This window comes from Chamaea fasciata, unplaced genomic scaffold (genome assembly GCF_029207755.1).
Source record: "Chamaea fasciata isolate MVZ Bird 193981 ecotype frontalis unplaced genomic scaffold, bChaFas1.0.hap1 SCAF_4, whole genome shotgun sequence".
NCBI lineage: Eukaryota > Metazoa > Chordata > Aves > Passeriformes > Sylviidae > Chamaea > Chamaea fasciata.
This window is the reverse complement of record NW_027094089.1, coordinates 31,435,170-31,453,925: the sequence shown is the minus strand read 5'-3', so window position 1 is coordinate 31,453,925 and position 18,756 is coordinate 31,435,170. Positions and strand designations below refer to the sequence as shown.

Here is an 18,756-nt window from a genome sequence, read left to right as displayed (position 1 = left end):
CTGAGGCTGTAGTAATAACTGGAAGATTGTGAAGGATAATCACATTTTTTCAAGATCTCATTTAAGTATTCTGCCTTAACGATGCTATATTATCTTCTCCCTAAAAAAAAATAATCAGTCTTACCCTTTCACACAGTAAACCCACTTTGGAGACACTACAAATGCAACACTCTGTGTTATGATATCAGTATCAGTACTAATGTTAGCAGATTCCAAATGACAGATTTTTCTTCTTACATGATGATAACTGAAAGACATATCTTGGATCTGTGCTACAGGGACAGCTGCACAAGTTCCATACCTGAACACACCTATGTTCAGGTCTACAGAACTCAGCCAACAGCCACGCCCACCTCCCTAAACACATTCAGGGACTTTGGGGGTGGAGGAGAGAAGCTAGAAAAACATTTTACACATAACCTAAGTTATGTTCTAAAAATGATACTGCATAAAAAAATAAGGCACAATTCTCCCTTCAAGAAGCAGTTACATGTCTGCATATCTATTTCAAATAACAATACATTTTTGGACCCAAACCATATTTTTGATGGCAGCACTGGATTCATTTGGAAACTAACATCAATGGCCACTTCCAACAGCTCTTCATTCAAGACGACATCTTGCTTGAACTTTACTATTCATAAGATATGCAGATTTCTTATGAATAGTAAGTTTGAATTAATTTATTGGCATTATTACACAGCCAGACCACCAGGTACATTTAGAGAAAAAATAAGTTTCCAACTGTGTAACCAAGAGCCCAAAATCAGTTTCCAAAGGTGATGTTTGAAGTATTAAATGCATTTACCTGTAAAACCCTGTGTTCAGGAAAGGAAAAAAAATGTATTTCTAAACTGAGCAGATTTCAGCTGCCAACCTGTGTCAGCTAGAAGTGCATGGAGCTACACCTACCTAAATGTATGTAATAACACTTTTCAAACAATTTCCTTCTTAGCAAGTTCTTAAAATGCAATATACACATAAGCTACAGACTGTGGAGGCCTTGGCCAGCTGCCAGCCAACTGACCCAGCCACTCTCTCAGCAACACACAGGAGAAAATAAGACAGGGAAGTTCATAACTCAAGACATAAACAGTGATCTCTTACCAATTGCCACAATAGGCAAAACAGGTTCAGCCTAGAGGAAATTAACTGGCTAATGAGAAACAAAGACTGATTAAAAGCTTTTTCAAAGCTCAACTTCACTTCTTCATTTCCAACTCCTCTGCCTCTTTCCTCAGAAGCAGTGAAGGGGATTGGGAATGGGTGCTGGAGTCACTCCATGACAATTCTCTCCCTCCTCACAGTTTTGCCCTACTCCTCACAGAGAACACCCCTGCAGCCATCCACTGCCAGCACCTGACCACCCGTGCCCAGTACAACTGCTCTTCTGGAAAGCACCTGAAGAGGACTTCAGGAGAAGACACACTTACTGAAACTCACCAAAAGCAATGGATTTACACAGGGGCTCATGAGCCCCAAACCTCCATTCCAGATTTAGAGAGCCAAGGAAGGCAGACAGCTCACCATTTTGCCAGGCAAAAGAGATTTTTATTTTTCTTTACAGACACTTCCAGCAAACTGGGTCTGCACCCTTCAAGACCAAACTCTGCACCTTCACCCTTCACAAACAGCACAGGACAGGAAAGGGGAGAGAAAAACAATCCTTGATTCCTTTTGATAATTTCAGCCAGATACTAAAAAGCCTCAAAATTAGCACCACTCCATCTATGTGACTGAGAGCCAAGCAATGAAGGCTCAACTAACCTGTGTTACCTCCATCCAACATTGAGCTTGCCTCATGATATTTTACATGACCTTTTATTTTGTGCCCACACAATCACAAAAAAACACTTGACTTTAAGAGCCAACATGGAAGAATACCTGACCATGCATGATGAGTACAATAAAGTAAACAAGACAATGACAGTTTTGATGAAGTCTTATAATAAAAACTCTCCAAGTGCTTCAGTGGTTAGCCACATATAGTGATGTGCTGCAACACCAAGCACTTAGGAGCTGTGCTGAACCAATCACCAATATATACTACACCACTCAAAGCACTTCAGAAGGCTGCCTTCTATGTCTCCTGCAAATGCACACAGCAGAATTATTTTATGCTATGTCTGCAGGAAAAAAACACTTCAAAGTCAATTTCCACACACATATTTTTACTCATATTATTTGGATCTTTAAAGTATATGCTTGTGTTTATAGAAATTTTGCAGTAAGAAAACAGTCATAAATGTCTAAACACTAAAGGAAATCAATGCAGCCATATCTTACATTTTTATATACAAGGTTTGTCAATATACACTCTCTACTATTAAAGAAAAGATCTTATTATAAAGATTTCTACATCAAGTACATAAGTATCTTTAATCCACTGAAGACCAACTGTCTCCTATGCACATGTATTAAAACCGTGTGGTTTTAGGGGAGTCCTCAAATCTTAGGCTCTAGCTTTCTATCTAGAGTAAATACCAATCTTTTGTTATGAAAATACCTTTTGCCCACAGTTCTATTGAAGCAGCTTAACTGGCTTTATTTGGTCTTTCCAAACAAATGGAGACATTGCACAGTCACCAAAACCAAACTGCAGGAGGCATCTGTTAGCAGTACCATCAGAAATTAAAACAGATTAAGCCATTCTACTTGGCCACACCTGATAAGTATAGGGAAGGTAATGTATTTTTCTGCATTTGTTTATGTATGTATGTATGTATAACCTCTTCAAGTTAATCGATTAAATTCATGCAGAAGTGGTATTGCTTTGTCTCCTAGGAAACAGGCAAATCTATTTAAAAGCAACTATACCTAAACACTGGGAAGACCCTGCCAAAGACTAACCACACATAGGAAGAAAGTTCCTATTCAAAAAAATTAAGGCAGATAGAAAACACACCCTCAGACAGTCAACACTTCTTGGAGGTGGATTACCAAATTTAAACCTAAACAGTGAGGATTAACAGGATGTTAATTCTCTCATCAAAGCACATTACCTCAACAATAGCCAATGAAGACAGAGGGATTCATGACTAATGAAAAACACCACACCCACTCAGAAATTTCAGCTGAAATGATTATGTTTACAGTATCACTGAAGCTGCAACTGCAGCTCTTGCAGACACACTCAGCTTAGGCTCATCCAGCAAAAACAGTTCATGCATCAACTGCTGCCTAAAGCTCAACACTTACTAGAAAAACTTGGCCAGACTTTTTTTAAACCACGAACTTTAGGTAGCTGATCTGGGGGCAGCACCATCAATACTCAAGTCAGCAAGGACCTACTGCCCTTTAACAAACCCCGAAGCATATCTAAGCTCCTCTACAGCTGGCAGAGTATGAGGTCATCACACCTTGGGATCAGAATAGCGTTGATCTGAAGTCATTTCCCTCAAAATACATACGTGTACTGCTCTCAACAACATTTCACAGCACAAATCTATTTGCCTTGCTTTGTGGTACTTGCTTATGAAGGTAACATTCTGTTTCCTCATTTGTTTCATAGGAACAAGATTTCTGCAGAAAGTCTACAACTGTAGGATCCTTTTTCCAGAAACTTTAGTGTCAAAACTTCCATGAAGTTTTAGTGTCAAAACAACTTTTCTGCAGTACAACCTATTAAAGTTCTCAAAAGAAAAAAATAAAAGGAAAAGCATTAATTTAATTAGAAGATCACTAGCATTAAAATAGTTTTTAATAATACCAGCAGAAAGATTTCAATAACTGCAACTAGATATAGGTGAGATACTAACACACCTATACTTTGAAAAACATTCCCAACTTGTCCTGGAGCAAATCCCAGCTCCCCAGAGATGTCTAATTTGCTAATTCCAATTCTGTCTTTGCTTTTCGCTGACAGATCTATGACTTAATATATCAACATCTGTAATCTGCAGTTTCTGCAATTTACTTTTTCCTAATTTAATGTCAAAACAACATACTACTTATGAGTGTCTTATTGAGAAGGTACACCTGGAATGAAAGTGCTTTAGCTCCCACTGCTGTAAAACCTGTCTCTACCTGCTTGTAAGTTACCAGGGCATGTGTAAGTGTGAAGCTATTCCTTTGTTGTGCACAAGGTATAATGCCAGCTTCTGGCACAGCTGCTCTCCTGGGCAGCATACAGGTGCGGTAATGCAGACTGTAACAGCAGGGCTTGCAGCTCCCTCCTTTCAGTGGTTACCAACATACCAATGTTCAGATGTGCCTTTCTTCACCCTCAAATAAGCTTACACCTAAAGTGCCTGATAGTATGGCCTTAGGTTTTTGCGTATTTTTAATGTATTTTTTCCTTCACTTAGTGTCCAATGGTCCTTTTAACACAATGCTGATACTATCAGAAGCATAAAAATTATTGAATGCCATGGACAATGTTTACCCCTAGTGTACCTCATTACACCTTTACAGAATCTCTCTCCTCCTCCTTTAAAATCTTTACCCTCCTTTAACTGTAGGACCACTGCTGTCTGAACGTAACCCTTGAAGTTTCAGTTGCCACCATTTTCAGTCACTAGTTATTACCTCTGACAAAAGCTTAAAAATATGTATGCTGAGTTTGGGTGGAAGCAAATCAGGGGAGACAAAAACAGTTGCCAGGAGGGAAGGTAATATTCAGCACAGTGATACTATTGTAAACCAGGAGGAATATTCTTTAATTCGTATCTTCTTTCCTAGAACCTTAGAATCACTGAAGTTGGAAAAGATCATCGAGCCTAGCCACTAACCCAGCCTGCCAAGTGCACCACTAAAGCTAAAATGTCCCTAAGTACTACTACATCAACACTCCTTTTGTTGCTCCATACAACCTAAACACATACTCAATATGAGTATATTTATATCCTCTCTGCAGAACTCAGCAACCCTGAACCCACACCATAATTCCAATGGTTGGTGGATCAGTAAACTCAGGAACTCAATGAAACTCCAGCAAGACAATGATGGTCACTGCTCAGCAATGGCAAGTAAGTGATATGCCCAAGGTCATCTCCTTGCTGCTTCAGCTGTAACTTAGAACCATATTTTCTAAATGTACGTACAGCCAATTCAATATACAATACTCTGCTTGCTGCAGAGCTGTTCCAAGGAAATCAATTACATCTTTAACTTTGGAGTGTGTCCTCCAGCAGGATAATGTGTTAACACCAGCAGTAGCTGAACAAACAGGAAGGGGGAAGAAAGCACTGACAGCAAAACTCACCCAGAAGCTTTACATTAGCCCAGCTACTCATCAAAGCTACGAAGACTCAGTTGAGCTTAAGAATTTCCCTGTGACCTTTTGTAAATAATCCATTCTGCTAGCCAGCCCAGAACAAAACACATTAGGTACAATTCGCCCTGCCCTTCCCTGCCATGTACTAGGCACAAAACCAGAAACACAGGATGAAAGTCAACCGAGGCATTTTTGTTATATGGCCCAAATAACTGCTTTACTATGAAAGCACCCACTGAGCCATAGCTACAGCATTATTATGTTCTACTAAAAGTTTCCTGAGGTAACAATGAAAATCAAATTAGCAGTTTATGCAGTAGTTCATCTGCTTCATTCACCCACAGCTCTCTTCCTCAGGACTAAAAGGCTATTAAAAAACAATGGAATCATTAATAGTCCAAGTGCAACTAATTATACTGTCCCACTGGCATGGCCTCACAACAGAAGTTTGTTACTTGGTATAGAACCACCAACCTCTAAAAATTAAAAATACTTTAGTATTAAATTATTGTATATATTAGTATTAAATTACTGTATTATATTAATTATTATGTTATTATTTAAAAGATATCGTCAGATATACACAGTTGTTTAAATAAACCTCTGCAAAATGTATCTTATACAGAAGCTTCTCTGTCAGACAACATTGAATCTCCCTTGGCTATAGACATTCCCATCCTGGAATCAATTATTTTAATACACACTTAGTAATTCTGGAACAGGGTTTTCATAGCTTCTTTTGTGGTTGGGTTCTTTTGCTTCTCCTGGAAGTCACTTCCAGAGCTGTTTGATCAGAAAGGAAAAAAAAAAAAAATTCTCTTTTTCTAGTTCAAGACTATACATGTTATCCATTAAGAAAAATGTCTTGCATTTCATCCCTGGTTCCCACTTGAAATTTAAGTTACTCAGTAAAGAAACCTGTGGCTAGGGCAGCCAGGCTGTTTACACTGCTGAATACTTAAGCTTTAACCGTTGAGGTACTTATTGCTCACTTCTGAACAGTGCAAGTTCATCAGCTTAGTTACATTTGTACAGGAGGGCAAGGCATTCATCCCACTGCTCCTTGGCTGGAGCAAGACAGTCTTTCAGACAGGAAGTTTGATGAGGGCATCCCTTTCTGGTAGGAAAGTGTAAGTAAAACCTTACTTAGCTCAGTAAACCAAAAGCTAAGATAGGTTCCTGGCTTGATTTCAAAGCACAGCTCATTCACCATCACATTCCCATGTCTCTTACCTTTACCTTGTCCTCAATTTTTTGCTTTCACTCAATCACTAAAAAAGAGCTACCAGCATTTTATGACTTTAAGCACCAGTCTCTCTCAAGTCATATAGCTTAAAACCCAATACCATCCAACTATTATACAGTATCAGGAGAAGAGAAGAACTGAAAAAAACCTGACAAATCCAAAGGCTGAATTTTAAAATTTGGTAGTAGGACCTTGTGTGTTTTAGACTGAAGAGCATTTCAAGCCCACATCACTGTTTTTAAAGGATCTTAGCAATAGTACAGTACTGCTGGTGATACCGTAACATAGAGAGGCTCCCAACATAAGCTAGAACACTGCTGTGCACATCAAAAAACAACAAAAAAACCCAAAACAAAACCTAGAAACAAACAAAAAAAAATTCTTCCTCCCTTCCTCTTTGTTAAAGAAGCTGTTAAGAAGACTGGTATTTCTCTTAAGACAAACCCTGAGCAAGTCAGTTCCCGACCCAGCAGAATAGGCAGACCCTGCATTAGTGAACTTCTTAATAACAGGCATCTGTTTTGTCATAATGGATCTAAGAGAAAAACTCCTGCCTGGTGTCAGAGCAATACTACTGAAGGAAGATTCAATAGAAAACTTTAGGGACTCAGTTCTTGTTACTAATCTTTCCACAGTCTTTGTGCCCCTTATTCCTAAATTCCCTAATTCTGCATTTCAGACTTTTGCTCTAAAGGAAGGGTAAATCTTTTTGTCATGCCTTGTACAGAAAAGCATTGCTAGTTAACGTTTGCCAGCTCTAGGTAGTAACAAAAACAGTGGGATCAGAAACCATGTATTCAATATGTATTAATGGAATCTTTGAGCACAGCTGTGCTTTGGGAATGGGGGACACAGTGCATCATCTGTGACACAACCAAGAGGCAAGATAACCCATTGCACAAATTGTTGCAGAAAAAGGCCACCTAGCTGCTCAGCTTCCTAGCTCAAGGATCTCCTCATTTACACCGTGCTTGGCCATGCTTTTAATTTATGCCTCCAGACGTCAGACTCTCTTATTCCCTTCTACAAGCTCAACTTTACGTAAGCTGTTACTGCTAGCAAAGCAGCCCCATCACACAGAGCTCCCTCAGAGTACAGGAGCAACACACCTTGGTGTGTTTACCAACATTAGCTCAAGCAGCTTACATCTAGCCAACACACTGTCAAAGGCAGAGGACTATGCTGGATTCAGGCTGTACTCCTTCCACAGAGCTGCAGCTTTTCAAAAAAGACATTTCTTTACATTTGGTTTCACAGTTGGACATACAGATGCTAAGGGATACTGAAGATTAGCCTCAGGACTATGTCCACCAGTCTGAAAAATCTAAAGGGTGCAAAAGGGCCTCTCAATCATTTTTGCAAACTGTTCAGATTTTGAAGACTGTAATTATCAGTTCCTCACCCACCTCTTTCCAGAAGAATTTTAAGTATCTAAATAGTTGTAGCGCAAAAAAAAATCAGATATGCAACTCAATGTATGATTCTGCTTCTTCACTTCTCACTTATTCTAAGTGAGAAGAAAGATAGATGTTCTGGTTATAGGCTTATTTATACCCACCAGATTCCTGAAAATAAGTTCCAGAGAGCTGCAAACATTACTGCTGTACAGATATTTTCAAACATCAAGCAGCAGCCTTTGGCTGTTTTAAATTAAGCCCTCAACCATGTGTCTCTCCATGTCCCCAGAGGATTTCTGAGACAATAAAGGTATGCAGCAGCACTCACCTTTAAAGGCCTATCCTGAATAGGAAAAGTTTAAAGTAGTAGACAAACATACATCTTTTTCATACCAAAAGCAAATCAGTGGAGTCTTTTACGTGACTCTTGAGACAGTCCTATTCACTTAAATTGTCAAATATTTCACTTTATAGGTAACTCACCACAAACATATCTAAAAAACCAAAAGCAATGCTGTTAGTCTGGTTGACATGACACAGTAACAGTTTTGCAGGTGCTCTAGACTAGATGTTCTATTTAATCCCACCACAATCGTTTTAACCCTGAGAAGAATACATTTTTTAATGGCATCACTATCCTTTAGTATGAACTAAAGATCACACTCTATTCATCTTCAGCTAGCTTTATCCTTTCAGGTGTGCTACAACAGGGAAGAATCCATCACTGTTAGAGACAAGAAAGCATGAAACAATTAGAGGAAAAATCTATGGTATGTCCCACACAGTCTATGAATGTCCCATGGTTACTTCTACAGCAGGATAAGCAGGAAGGAAAAGAGGTAACAAAAACACTACGTCTAGCTACATCACAGTGACATTTTGCCAGAACTACCACTACCTCCATTGTACATAGATGCAAATGTAAACATTGCCATCACTTCACACACTGCTTATTTTACCCCAAAGCATTTTGATTTCCACCCCTCTCCTAAACTGCACCACAATTTTGTTGGGGTGAAGAGTTGGCACACAATCTGCAATGCTGAAGGGACTGTACCTTCCCAGTGGGCATATGTTAAAGTGTGAAAGTGTGAAAGAGCAGTTTTCTAGAGCAATACCTTCTTTACCACACTCCTCACCTTGCTATGAATGCTCTTAATGACAAAATCTTAGCTTCCTAGTAATTAATTCTCACCATATAGTCCTCATGAAGCTGCAACAGATTGCAACATGAACAGCAAGAAGGCCGATTCAGGAGAAGAATTAGCCACAACCTAAAAAGGTTTTGTACTCCCTCTGCACAGTGAGGTATCTTTTTTAATACACAATACACACTAACTAGATGGTAGGGGAAAACGTAGAACAATCAACTTCGAAGTTCAGTGGACACTCTTCATGAGGAATCTTATCTTCTCATGTTGCTCATCATCTCAATTCTTATAAACTCAAATAGTCACTTCAGTGCCAAACATGGAAATTACAGAGCAAGAACTGGAATTATCTGAGAATAAAATACCATATTTCCCCACTGACTCCTATTTTTTGTGAATGGTTTTAGGTTTTAAGGGAGTTTTTTTAAGCCTCTAGAATAATGATGAGAACTCACTGTGGTAATTCAGAAGACACTGGCAGGTTCAGAAGCTTCCGGATCCATTTCAGACAGCTGTGTTATATGGCAAAGTATGATTGTGAAAGAACTCTGACCCTTCTGGTTTGTTACTCTGCTTTGGTAAGCAATGTGTAGTTACTGTGACAAGGTTTATAGACAGGTGATGGAAAAGACAGACAACTCCAAGATACACAATTTAACCTTCAGATCCTTGAGAATACTGGCGTAAGCAAGGAAACCATAGCTTGCCTTCATTCTCCTTTTAAGAAACAAGGTTAAACCAAGTGAGCCTCCACCTCCCCTGTAAAATACTAACCAATGAAAATACTGGATGATGAAAACCACCATCAAAAAAAGGATATTCTATGCTGAACTGAAAGCCTGTAAAACATTTTGAATGATAGAAACTACTGCAGCCAATGACACTTGGCATTCATTTGCCTCAATAAATTTCATAAACCATGTTTCCTCATCACAGTCACATTTTTGCCAAAAAGAAAACCAGTGTAGAGGAGACAAAAATAGAGCAGAAAGGAAAATGGGGAAAATATTGGAGTTTTTTGCATTTATCCCTGTCCCCACAATGTCAGTTCAGTATTGACCACTCAGAGGCAGCTGAAGCAGACAGAGTACAACAGAAAACATACTGTTGCCCAGCCTCAACTCTTCTCTTGATAGTCTGGAAAACACTCTTTCCAGCAAAGAGAGTCCTGAAGAGAATATGGAAAAAATAAAAAAAACTAAACAACCAGATGGTATTAGAAATGCAGTGACCCATCATCTATGCAGTGTTCTCCTTGAGTGCCCTTCACCATGCAATCCCATCCTGCCTGCCGTCAGCAGTTAGCCACTCACCTCAGAGGAGCACAGCCAAATAATCTGCTTGAATTCATTTGTGTTTATCTGCTTGCTATCCACAGCACTTCAATGCACACATGTTCCAAAAACCAAGCACTTCTCAGATGTTGGTGTTAAACCCTTACTTAATTCTCACATGTCTAAGATCTCAAAGTAAGACATCAAAAACATTTCAGAAACTGATGACTGTAATCTTGTAAACTATTATTTTTTTCTTGCTTACATGAAACGGAGAGATTGCTTTTCATCCGGTAATTTGTGTTTGGCTTTGTTTTCTTTTTAAGGTGAAGTTCATGCAACTGTAGGATGAAGCAATGACAACAGGGAAGAAAAAAAAAAGTGATGTACCATCTCTTCCCACCCTTTCCTTCCCCGTTTTCCTGCAGGACTTAACTCCTTCAGACACAATACTCAGAAGAGGAGTTATCATGCTTTCAATTCTACAGTCTCATTTCTGAACATAAAAGAAGCTGACCTACTCCGGACAGCAGCACTAAGCTTTCTTCACTGATGTGGGGAGACAAACCACTTTTTGGGAGAGTAGAAGTGTTAATATCATTCTTCCAGAGAAGACATAAAACTCATAATGGACCACAAACTGCAAATTAACTATCTGGGCTACGTAAAAAACAACGGTGCTTGAGAGACCTCTGAAATAATCCCTGTTCTAGAAGATCTGGCAAGGTGTAAATCTGAGTATGACATCCTGTTTTTTGACATCGTGCTTCAAGACAGATGTGACCAGCTGGAATGAGTACACAGGACAGCAATGAGAATGATCAGATGTCAGGAAACACATTCTGCAGGGGAAGATGAAAGACACTAGGGCTGTTTAGTCTAAAGAAATCCTGGAGGAGACAAGGTTCAAGTTGTCAAGGATGTCTTACAAAACATCACAGAAGAAGAAATAGTTCCACTGAAATACCACATGAAATGGTAATGCATATGGGGAAACCTACATGTTTTCTAACTATCCATTTATTTCATTTGGAAATATTTTATATGTCATGACTTAAAAGAATTTACTGACAGCTAAAGCAGAAATAGAGGTAGCAGGACAATCTGTTTCACTGCTGTCTGAAGGATAGTGAACAGCTGTGACAACAGATTCAATTCTGCTATGCTGGCAACAGGAACAAGGACAGGACAAGAGGAGAAATGAAACCTGCAAGCACAGGATCAAACACTGGGGATCCATATAACTAAAAAAACTCGGTAACAGAAAATCCCAGAGAACATCAACATTTTCATTATTTGACAGTAATTAAATAGGATGTCAGTGTGAAAACAGTATCTTCAAGCACTTCTCTCAATGGGACACTTTCAGCAGGTGGCACATAAAGAAAGGCTGAAATCATCTGTGTGTACATCTTGGACCTCAGCCTTGCTTTTTTCCACTGTCCTTAGGGATTTCTGTAATAGATGCCCTCTCAGTTTTAAATTAATATCTGCACTCTAATGCACTGTGGTGTCTTTGCACCAAAAAAAACAAAAACAAAACAAAACAAAAAAAAAGTTATTATGCAGGTGGATTTGCCAGGTGTTTCTGCAGGTAGGCAGAAATTCAGCTGCAAACACTGGCTACAGCAAAATGGAAGGATGGGCGAAATCAAAGCACAAAAAAAAAGTCTGTTCAGGTACTAAAGAAATCTATCAGAGGGGAACAAAGGGGACAGAATAAGGCTGCATATTCTAAGCAAACTCTCCCACAACACTAACTTGAGTTTATGTTGCTATCTTCTAGCACTAACAGAAGGTGAAATATCAGATTGCCCTTAGAGAATTTCAGAATTCCATAATTGCAATGCTGAGTTATTTTTGGGCTTACCTTCTCTATACTGTCAACTCAAAAGATGCCTGTAATTTATCTCCAAAGCACACACAGAAATAACAAGCCTTTACCAGAAATTCACTGGTCTGCCAGCAGCTCCGAGTTCAGCTAACTGAACAGACTTTGTGTATTTCTACACAGTACTATGCAGCCTTACCAACTGAGCACTAAACCATCTAGACACCACATAATTGTGGTAAGCATAGCCCAAATCCCACACGTACCATTCCTGCCGAGAAGCAGGATATATCTTAATCACCTAGCAGTGCGCTCCATGCTAACAGCAGCTACGGAGCTCCTACTCAGTTCAGTGAAAAAAGCAAGTTTACAGCTATATATATTTTAAAAAATGGATATATCCACGTTCCTTCTACTCCTGTCATAAACGCATTTCGCTGCAAATACATTCCACTCTTTGGGGGCTCATGCAGTTGAAAGAAGGAAGGAACCAGGTCTGAGTTTGAGTATTAAAAAAAAAAAAAAAAGGAGGGGGATACAGAAAGGTATGTTTAGTTCAAATTCATCGTGCTGTTTTACAGCTGTATCAATTTAACAGGATGCATCGGGGAAAAAAGGAAAAACAGAAGCTACATAAATAGCCATTACTGCAGAGGGAAACATTCCTGACAACCACAGCTCAACTAGTCGAAAATAACTTACTCTCTAGAAATGCAAGGTTTCTCAACAAAACCTTTGCACATCCAGCTGCATAAAGGCACAGAAGAAACACTACCTAAGAGCAAATTAAAAAGTTAACCACAACACCGAAAGGTCGTAAGTAAGGCACACGAGATGATACACCGAAGCAAAGTAAAGCAGCAGTCAGACAGAACAATGCACTTGGCTGGGGTCATGGCCTGAAACAGATTTAAGGAGTGTGAATCATGCAACAAGAAATAACTGAAATAATTTTTAAAAATCCGTCTCAAGACCCTAAAAGGCCCTTTTACACTATGGGGTGGTTGTTTTGTCTAAAGAGTGTACAGCAGCAGGTATAGACCACGAGAGGGAGAGGAACAACTCGCGTATCCGCGTATCACGCTATGGATCCATCACCCACAGAGCTCCTCTATGATCCAGAGCCTGTCATAAGCTCTCACCAGAGGATTACTGTAGCGTGAGGGCTTGCCCATCACTTCCTTCTGGCACTACAGAGTTTGCTTTGGAGCAACGCTTTCCGAAGGTGGCACGCTCGGGGGGAAAAAAAAAAAAATAATTAAAAAAAAAAAAAAAACCCACACCAACTAAGCTTACCTTAAACAAACAAACCAAAAAAATTCCCTCTCCACATAAACCCCCCCAACTCTCAATTATCGGCAGCCAGCCAGAGGGTTAGAGCCGGCAGAGCAGAAACACGACGGTCTCGGGTTCAGCCGGGGACAAGGGGCTGTCCCCAGGTGGGCACGGAGCCGCTCCCGCCGCGGGTTCCCCTCCGCCTCGCACCCCGCCACGGCCCCGGGGCAAAGGGGCGGGAGGAGCCGCCGCCGCCCCGGCCCCGCGCACCTCCTCATCCCGCTCCTCCAGCGAGGCGTCGTCCTCCGCTCCCCCGCCGGGGATCGCCCGCTCCGGCGAAGCCGTCGCCCCGCCGGGGGCCGTCGCCGCCCTGCCGCCGGGCTCTCCCTCCTCGGAGAGAGTTTCCGAGCCGGAGGAGGAGCCGGAGCAAGAGGAGCCGACGTGGCCGGCGCCCCGCGCCCCCTCCGAAGCCGCCGAAACTTTCTCCGCCATGGCCGGGAGCTCAGAGCCGCGCCGCCCGCATGCCCTGCCGCCGGCAGCCCCGCTCCCCGGCCCCGCAGAGCGCAGCGCGGCAGCGGCAGCGGCGCTCCCGGGCCGGGCCGGGCCAGGCACCGCGCTCCGGGCGGCGCCTGCGGGCGGGCGGGGCGGGGCGGGCCGGGCCGGGCGGAGCCAGCGGCGCGGAGGGCGGGCCTGGAGCGGCGGAGCGCGGCGGGAGGGCGGCAGGTAGTGGGGCTGGGTCTCCCGTGCCGGGGAAGCCGCCGCCCGCCGCGGAAGGAGGCCGGAGGTAAAGCTTGGGGTCCCGCGGCTGGCGGAGCCCTGACAGCCCGGTCCTGACGCCCGAGAGGCAGCGGGGTCTGCAGGGCAGACCGGGATCGGCTCGGCGTGGGCGCAGCGAGACGCGCTCCGCTCCCGACGATGTCACGGGTTTAAGTAAGAGCAGCTATCTTACATTTTATAAGGGTTTTCTGCGCCCCTCACTTCCTCTAAAACGGAGCCACCAGCAGTTTGTGGCTGCAGTTTTGCCGTCTTCGTACCATTCAGTAGAAGGCTACAGACGGCTAGTTGAGATCTTGCAGCAAACAAAAGTCCCTTTTCGTGTTTGACGTTGAAACGGGCATCAACATTGGGATTTGTGACCAAGCTTTCAATCGTTGAAACCAAAGCAGATGACGAAAGTTAGGCACCTGAAATCTTTTGCGAATCTTCCTGGACAGCTCCTTCATCTTTTAGGACCTAAATGGCTTTTAAACCCAGTTCCGCTGTCAATTTTTAAAATATTTTTTAGATATTATTTTGAAAAAAATTCTCCTTTTTTTTCTTTCCTGATAACATAGGTCTTCATCTGGTGTGCTAATAGTATATATAAATATACAATAATGTATACCAGGGCCTTATTTGATTATGCCTGGATCCCAGGCTAATCCAATTGTGAAATCAAAACAGATTTAGAGCTTTTGCAGTGAAGAAAGTCCCACAGAAATGTGAGCACAGACCAGTTATTGATGTGCTCTGATTATCACAGTACATAGTTGATAAAAATAGGAACCACAGTGCAAGATTTCAGATTTCTAATTTCATCAGTTTATCCAGTACGCCCAGATGGTAAATGAAAAAAATAAACCTATTATTATTATTATTATTATTATTGTTATTTACTATTATTATATGGGTCATCAGATTACTAGTGGAAGGAAAAACAGTGATAAAAAATTCTCCAAATCCCAGTTCTTCTCTGTTTAGAGCAAGCTTTTGATACTGGATATTAGATTGTAACAATGCTGATAGTTCTTTGTGGTTTCTTATCAGTATTTAGATCAGACCTTTGAAAGTTAATTTATTGTGGAAGAGGATTTTAAGAGTCACTAGGGACAGAATTTGACCCAGAAATTTGCCTATACCAACATTTAATGATAAGGAAATATGAGATATATACACACAGGATAAAACTGATTTTGGCTAAATGAATTACACACATATGCTGCTCCAAACCTAACTCTAATAATTTTAACTAAACAGTGAAAAGAGTTCCTCCTTGGTACTCCACATTCTGCACATAAGTTTTTCTATCTCCAAAACCTGGACTTATTCATAGTTCTTGAGTCCTTGATTTTAAAGATAAACCTTTTTCTGTCAGAATCTGCCTCAGGTTTAGTGTCATTGTCATAGCAGAACAACTTGCTTAATTTCCTACCTATTCTTCACAATATATAAGAAAATTGCCAGGTGGTGAAAAGCAATGCTGCAGGTTTCTGTCATTTCTTTCTCTTGCTGCCAGAGATGAGACTGGGAAAAAATAGAGCTTAGCCAAAGCACTTCTACACTTCAGTTATTATCAGCTGCCAGAACAGCCCCTGTAATCTGGGGGCAGCAAGGAATACATTAGAATAGTCACTGAATTGCTCTAATTTATGCCATAAATTGAAATCTAAGAAGGCACTCAAAATTTATTATATCACCCCAGAGTTACAGAAGACAAGTGACAGTATTATTCTGCTCTGGCCTCTAGACTATGTCAGATCACATGCTCTGCTAACATTATCTTACACGAACAGAAGAGGGATGCTATGTTGCCTATAGTAGCTAAAAGGAAGCTAAAGCTAAAAGCAGCAAAGATAGAAGCTTACATCATTTTCCATCCTGGGAAAAGCACTGTTGCTTGCACATCCCCATCACAAATCAGTGAGGTACTTTGTAGCAAAACACTGAATATCTGGCATGACTTGAGAAGCTAATTTTGAAAACATTTGTTGAGAAGAAGTCCATATTTAATAAGCTTTGAGCACCTCCTGTCACGTATTGCACTCATTTGGTGGAGAGTATAGAGAGAAGGGTGTAGAGTGGACTGATGTCAGCTATTAGAGGTGGCTGGCTCAGTTTTGGATACATTCACCCATTTACACAGTTCTTTCCACCAGTACATTTTCAAGCAGCCATTCCCTGGTCTGCTCAATATTCCTTTCTGTCCTCCCCCCAGTACACACAGCAGTCACCTACTCTGTGTGGTTACAGCTATTGAAAATGTGCAGTATTCACTGCTCTCATGCCAGTTAACTGAAAACAAAATACAGGAGAACAAATAAAATGTCTCAGAACTTCCTGATTATATACCCTTTTGTTAATGCTTGGGAAATTTTTACACTCAGTGTGGTCTTGAAGGACTGAAAGAATGATAGGCTAACAGATTTATTGACAAGTTTGGCGCAAGGTAACAAGGTATAGGGGAAACACTGGAAAAAGGCATGAAGAGGTATAGAGAAATAAAATCAGCAGATAATAGCTGTACATGAGACAGCATGAAAAGACAAATAAGAATATAATGATTGGCTTTGTAACTGATCCTAAAGATCAGGATCTTTACCAAGAAGTGATAGTGGGGAATCAAAGGAGCAGGTACGTTGTCAAAATGACAGGCAGAAAAAGTAAACATTGCAGCAGTGTATTGAATAACCCAGAGAAGTCAGAGAGAAAGACTGTGAAGCTCATGAAAAAAAATTAAAAGGTGGGACAATGGTTTCAGCAGGTCAAACATCTGTCCCATTTTACAGCTTTAATGAGTCAAAAACAAAAAATAGAGCTCTATAGTAGCTACTGCATCAGTTCCATGACATCAGTTGCCTTCAAATCATTGCCTTTTTGAACTAGGCAATGTTCCATCAAATTCTCTTTTATACTGCTTAGAATATTCTTCTTCCTCTTTGATTTTGAATATTTAGACAAAAGTCTACCTCTGGAAAGAAACAGTTTTCAAAATATACTGACAGTGGGGTTAGCACCTAAGAAAATCCCTAGGCAAAACAAACCTGGCAAATGCAACGCTCTCCAAATAAGACAGTTACACTATCAGCAACAACAGCGCTGTGCTTCCCTTTCTGCATCGTAAATGTGCTTTAAACCTGACCTGGAAGAACCACTTCTTTGGATGAATAAGTCTCCATGCTTACTCAGTTCTTGCCCTCCCCGTTGAGACTGCCAACAGCATTGCCAATTAGTGCCAATCCTGGATGCAGATTGTAATACGAATAGGCCTTTCAATATTTAATTCTAGACTTTTGCACTGGAGGTATATAAATGTTTCATTAATGCCTTCCTTCCTTTCTGCCGTTTTTTTTTCTCTGAAAAAGAAGCAAAGCTGCCTACCTGAAGTACTAGCAAAAAATGGGCAAACAGGAACTCGTTCAGTTCTAGCAGTAAATTCTCTAATCAGAGTTCTTTTTCTTGGGAATCCTGATATATTGAGAATGCGTGTTACAGGGTCATAAAGATGACACTCAGTTTTTATGTGATGTGTTTTATTGCTACATATTCACTCTCAAGCAATATCCAAGATCAGGAATCCAGAAACTTTCATTTGGTGGGGTTCAACTCACTGATGTTAATGGCAGGAATACTCACCAACACAAACAGCAGTGGTAGGCTGGAAGAGAATAAAAACATGTGTAAGGACAACTCTCATCTCTGGACTGGGGCAGGTACCACCAAACATACAGCATAGTTTGGAGATCCCTACTTTTTATCTCTGAAAATCTCCTTAGGGCTTAGAATACTTCAGAGTATGAAGAATCCGCTTTGTACCTCCCTAAGAGAATCAATTCTGAGACTCTCTCTCTTACCATTAAAAAGCCTTTTTGACAACGAACGTGAGGCACAATTTACTTTCCGTAGCACTTGCAGAGCATGAAACAAGGGCATTTGAACATGCTGATTAGATTCAGATCATCTCAAAAGGCATTAATAAGCTAGTCATGCTACATTGTAAATCGTTGCAACAATAGGCATTTGCATGAACAGAAATGCTACATTCAAATCTGTGGAACATGTAATAAAACTGAGAAAAAATAAAATATTTTACCTTTTAATTGAATATGTTACTAGATGTAAAATGTCTTTGCCAGAGAAGTAAACACAACTAGTGTAGGCCTCCACCTGCTGCAGGTGCCTTTATCAAGACCAAGTAGTGTCACCATCTTGACAGCTAGAGGTGACGTGATCTGGACTAAACAGTGTAATTGCTAAAGACACTTTTCCCAGATTACTGGCACTTGAGGACCTGCATGAGCACTGCATGAATCGCTGTCACAAGACCTGCAGAAAATCACGCTTAGACAAAACCACTGTTTTGTTTACTGTCTGACATTCACATTTCTGATACCTTCAGTATATTAAAAAATAAATAAATGCTGCTCAACACAGTAGATATCACAGAGCATTGGAAGGCTGTACTGGAACACAGGGAAGCACGGAAGCACAACTCAGTGATCCCCTCATCAGGTTTCCCTCAAGGCATTGCTTTGGGGTTGTACCACTATGACTAAACATCAGAAGCCTGCCCACAGTTTCAGGCAGATTCAGGGAGGCTGTGAATCTATG

General features: G+C 40.9%; 1 protein-coding gene across 1 annotated transcript in view; it reads right to left on the bottom strand.

Annotated features, from left to right (window-relative positions):
• Positions 1-13,896, bottom strand: part of MAST4 (microtubule associated serine/threonine kinase family member 4) — a 277,346-nt gene extending 263,450 nt beyond the window's left edge. The window contains exon 1 of the mRNA XM_066181232.1: positions 13,660-13,896. Coding sequence (XP_066037329.1) covers positions 13,660-13,881 — 222 coding nt within the window. The 5' untranslated portion in view covers positions 13,882-13,896. The remainder of the gene's footprint in view (positions 1-13,659) is intronic.
• Positions 13,897-18,756: the final 4,860 nt, after the last annotated feature.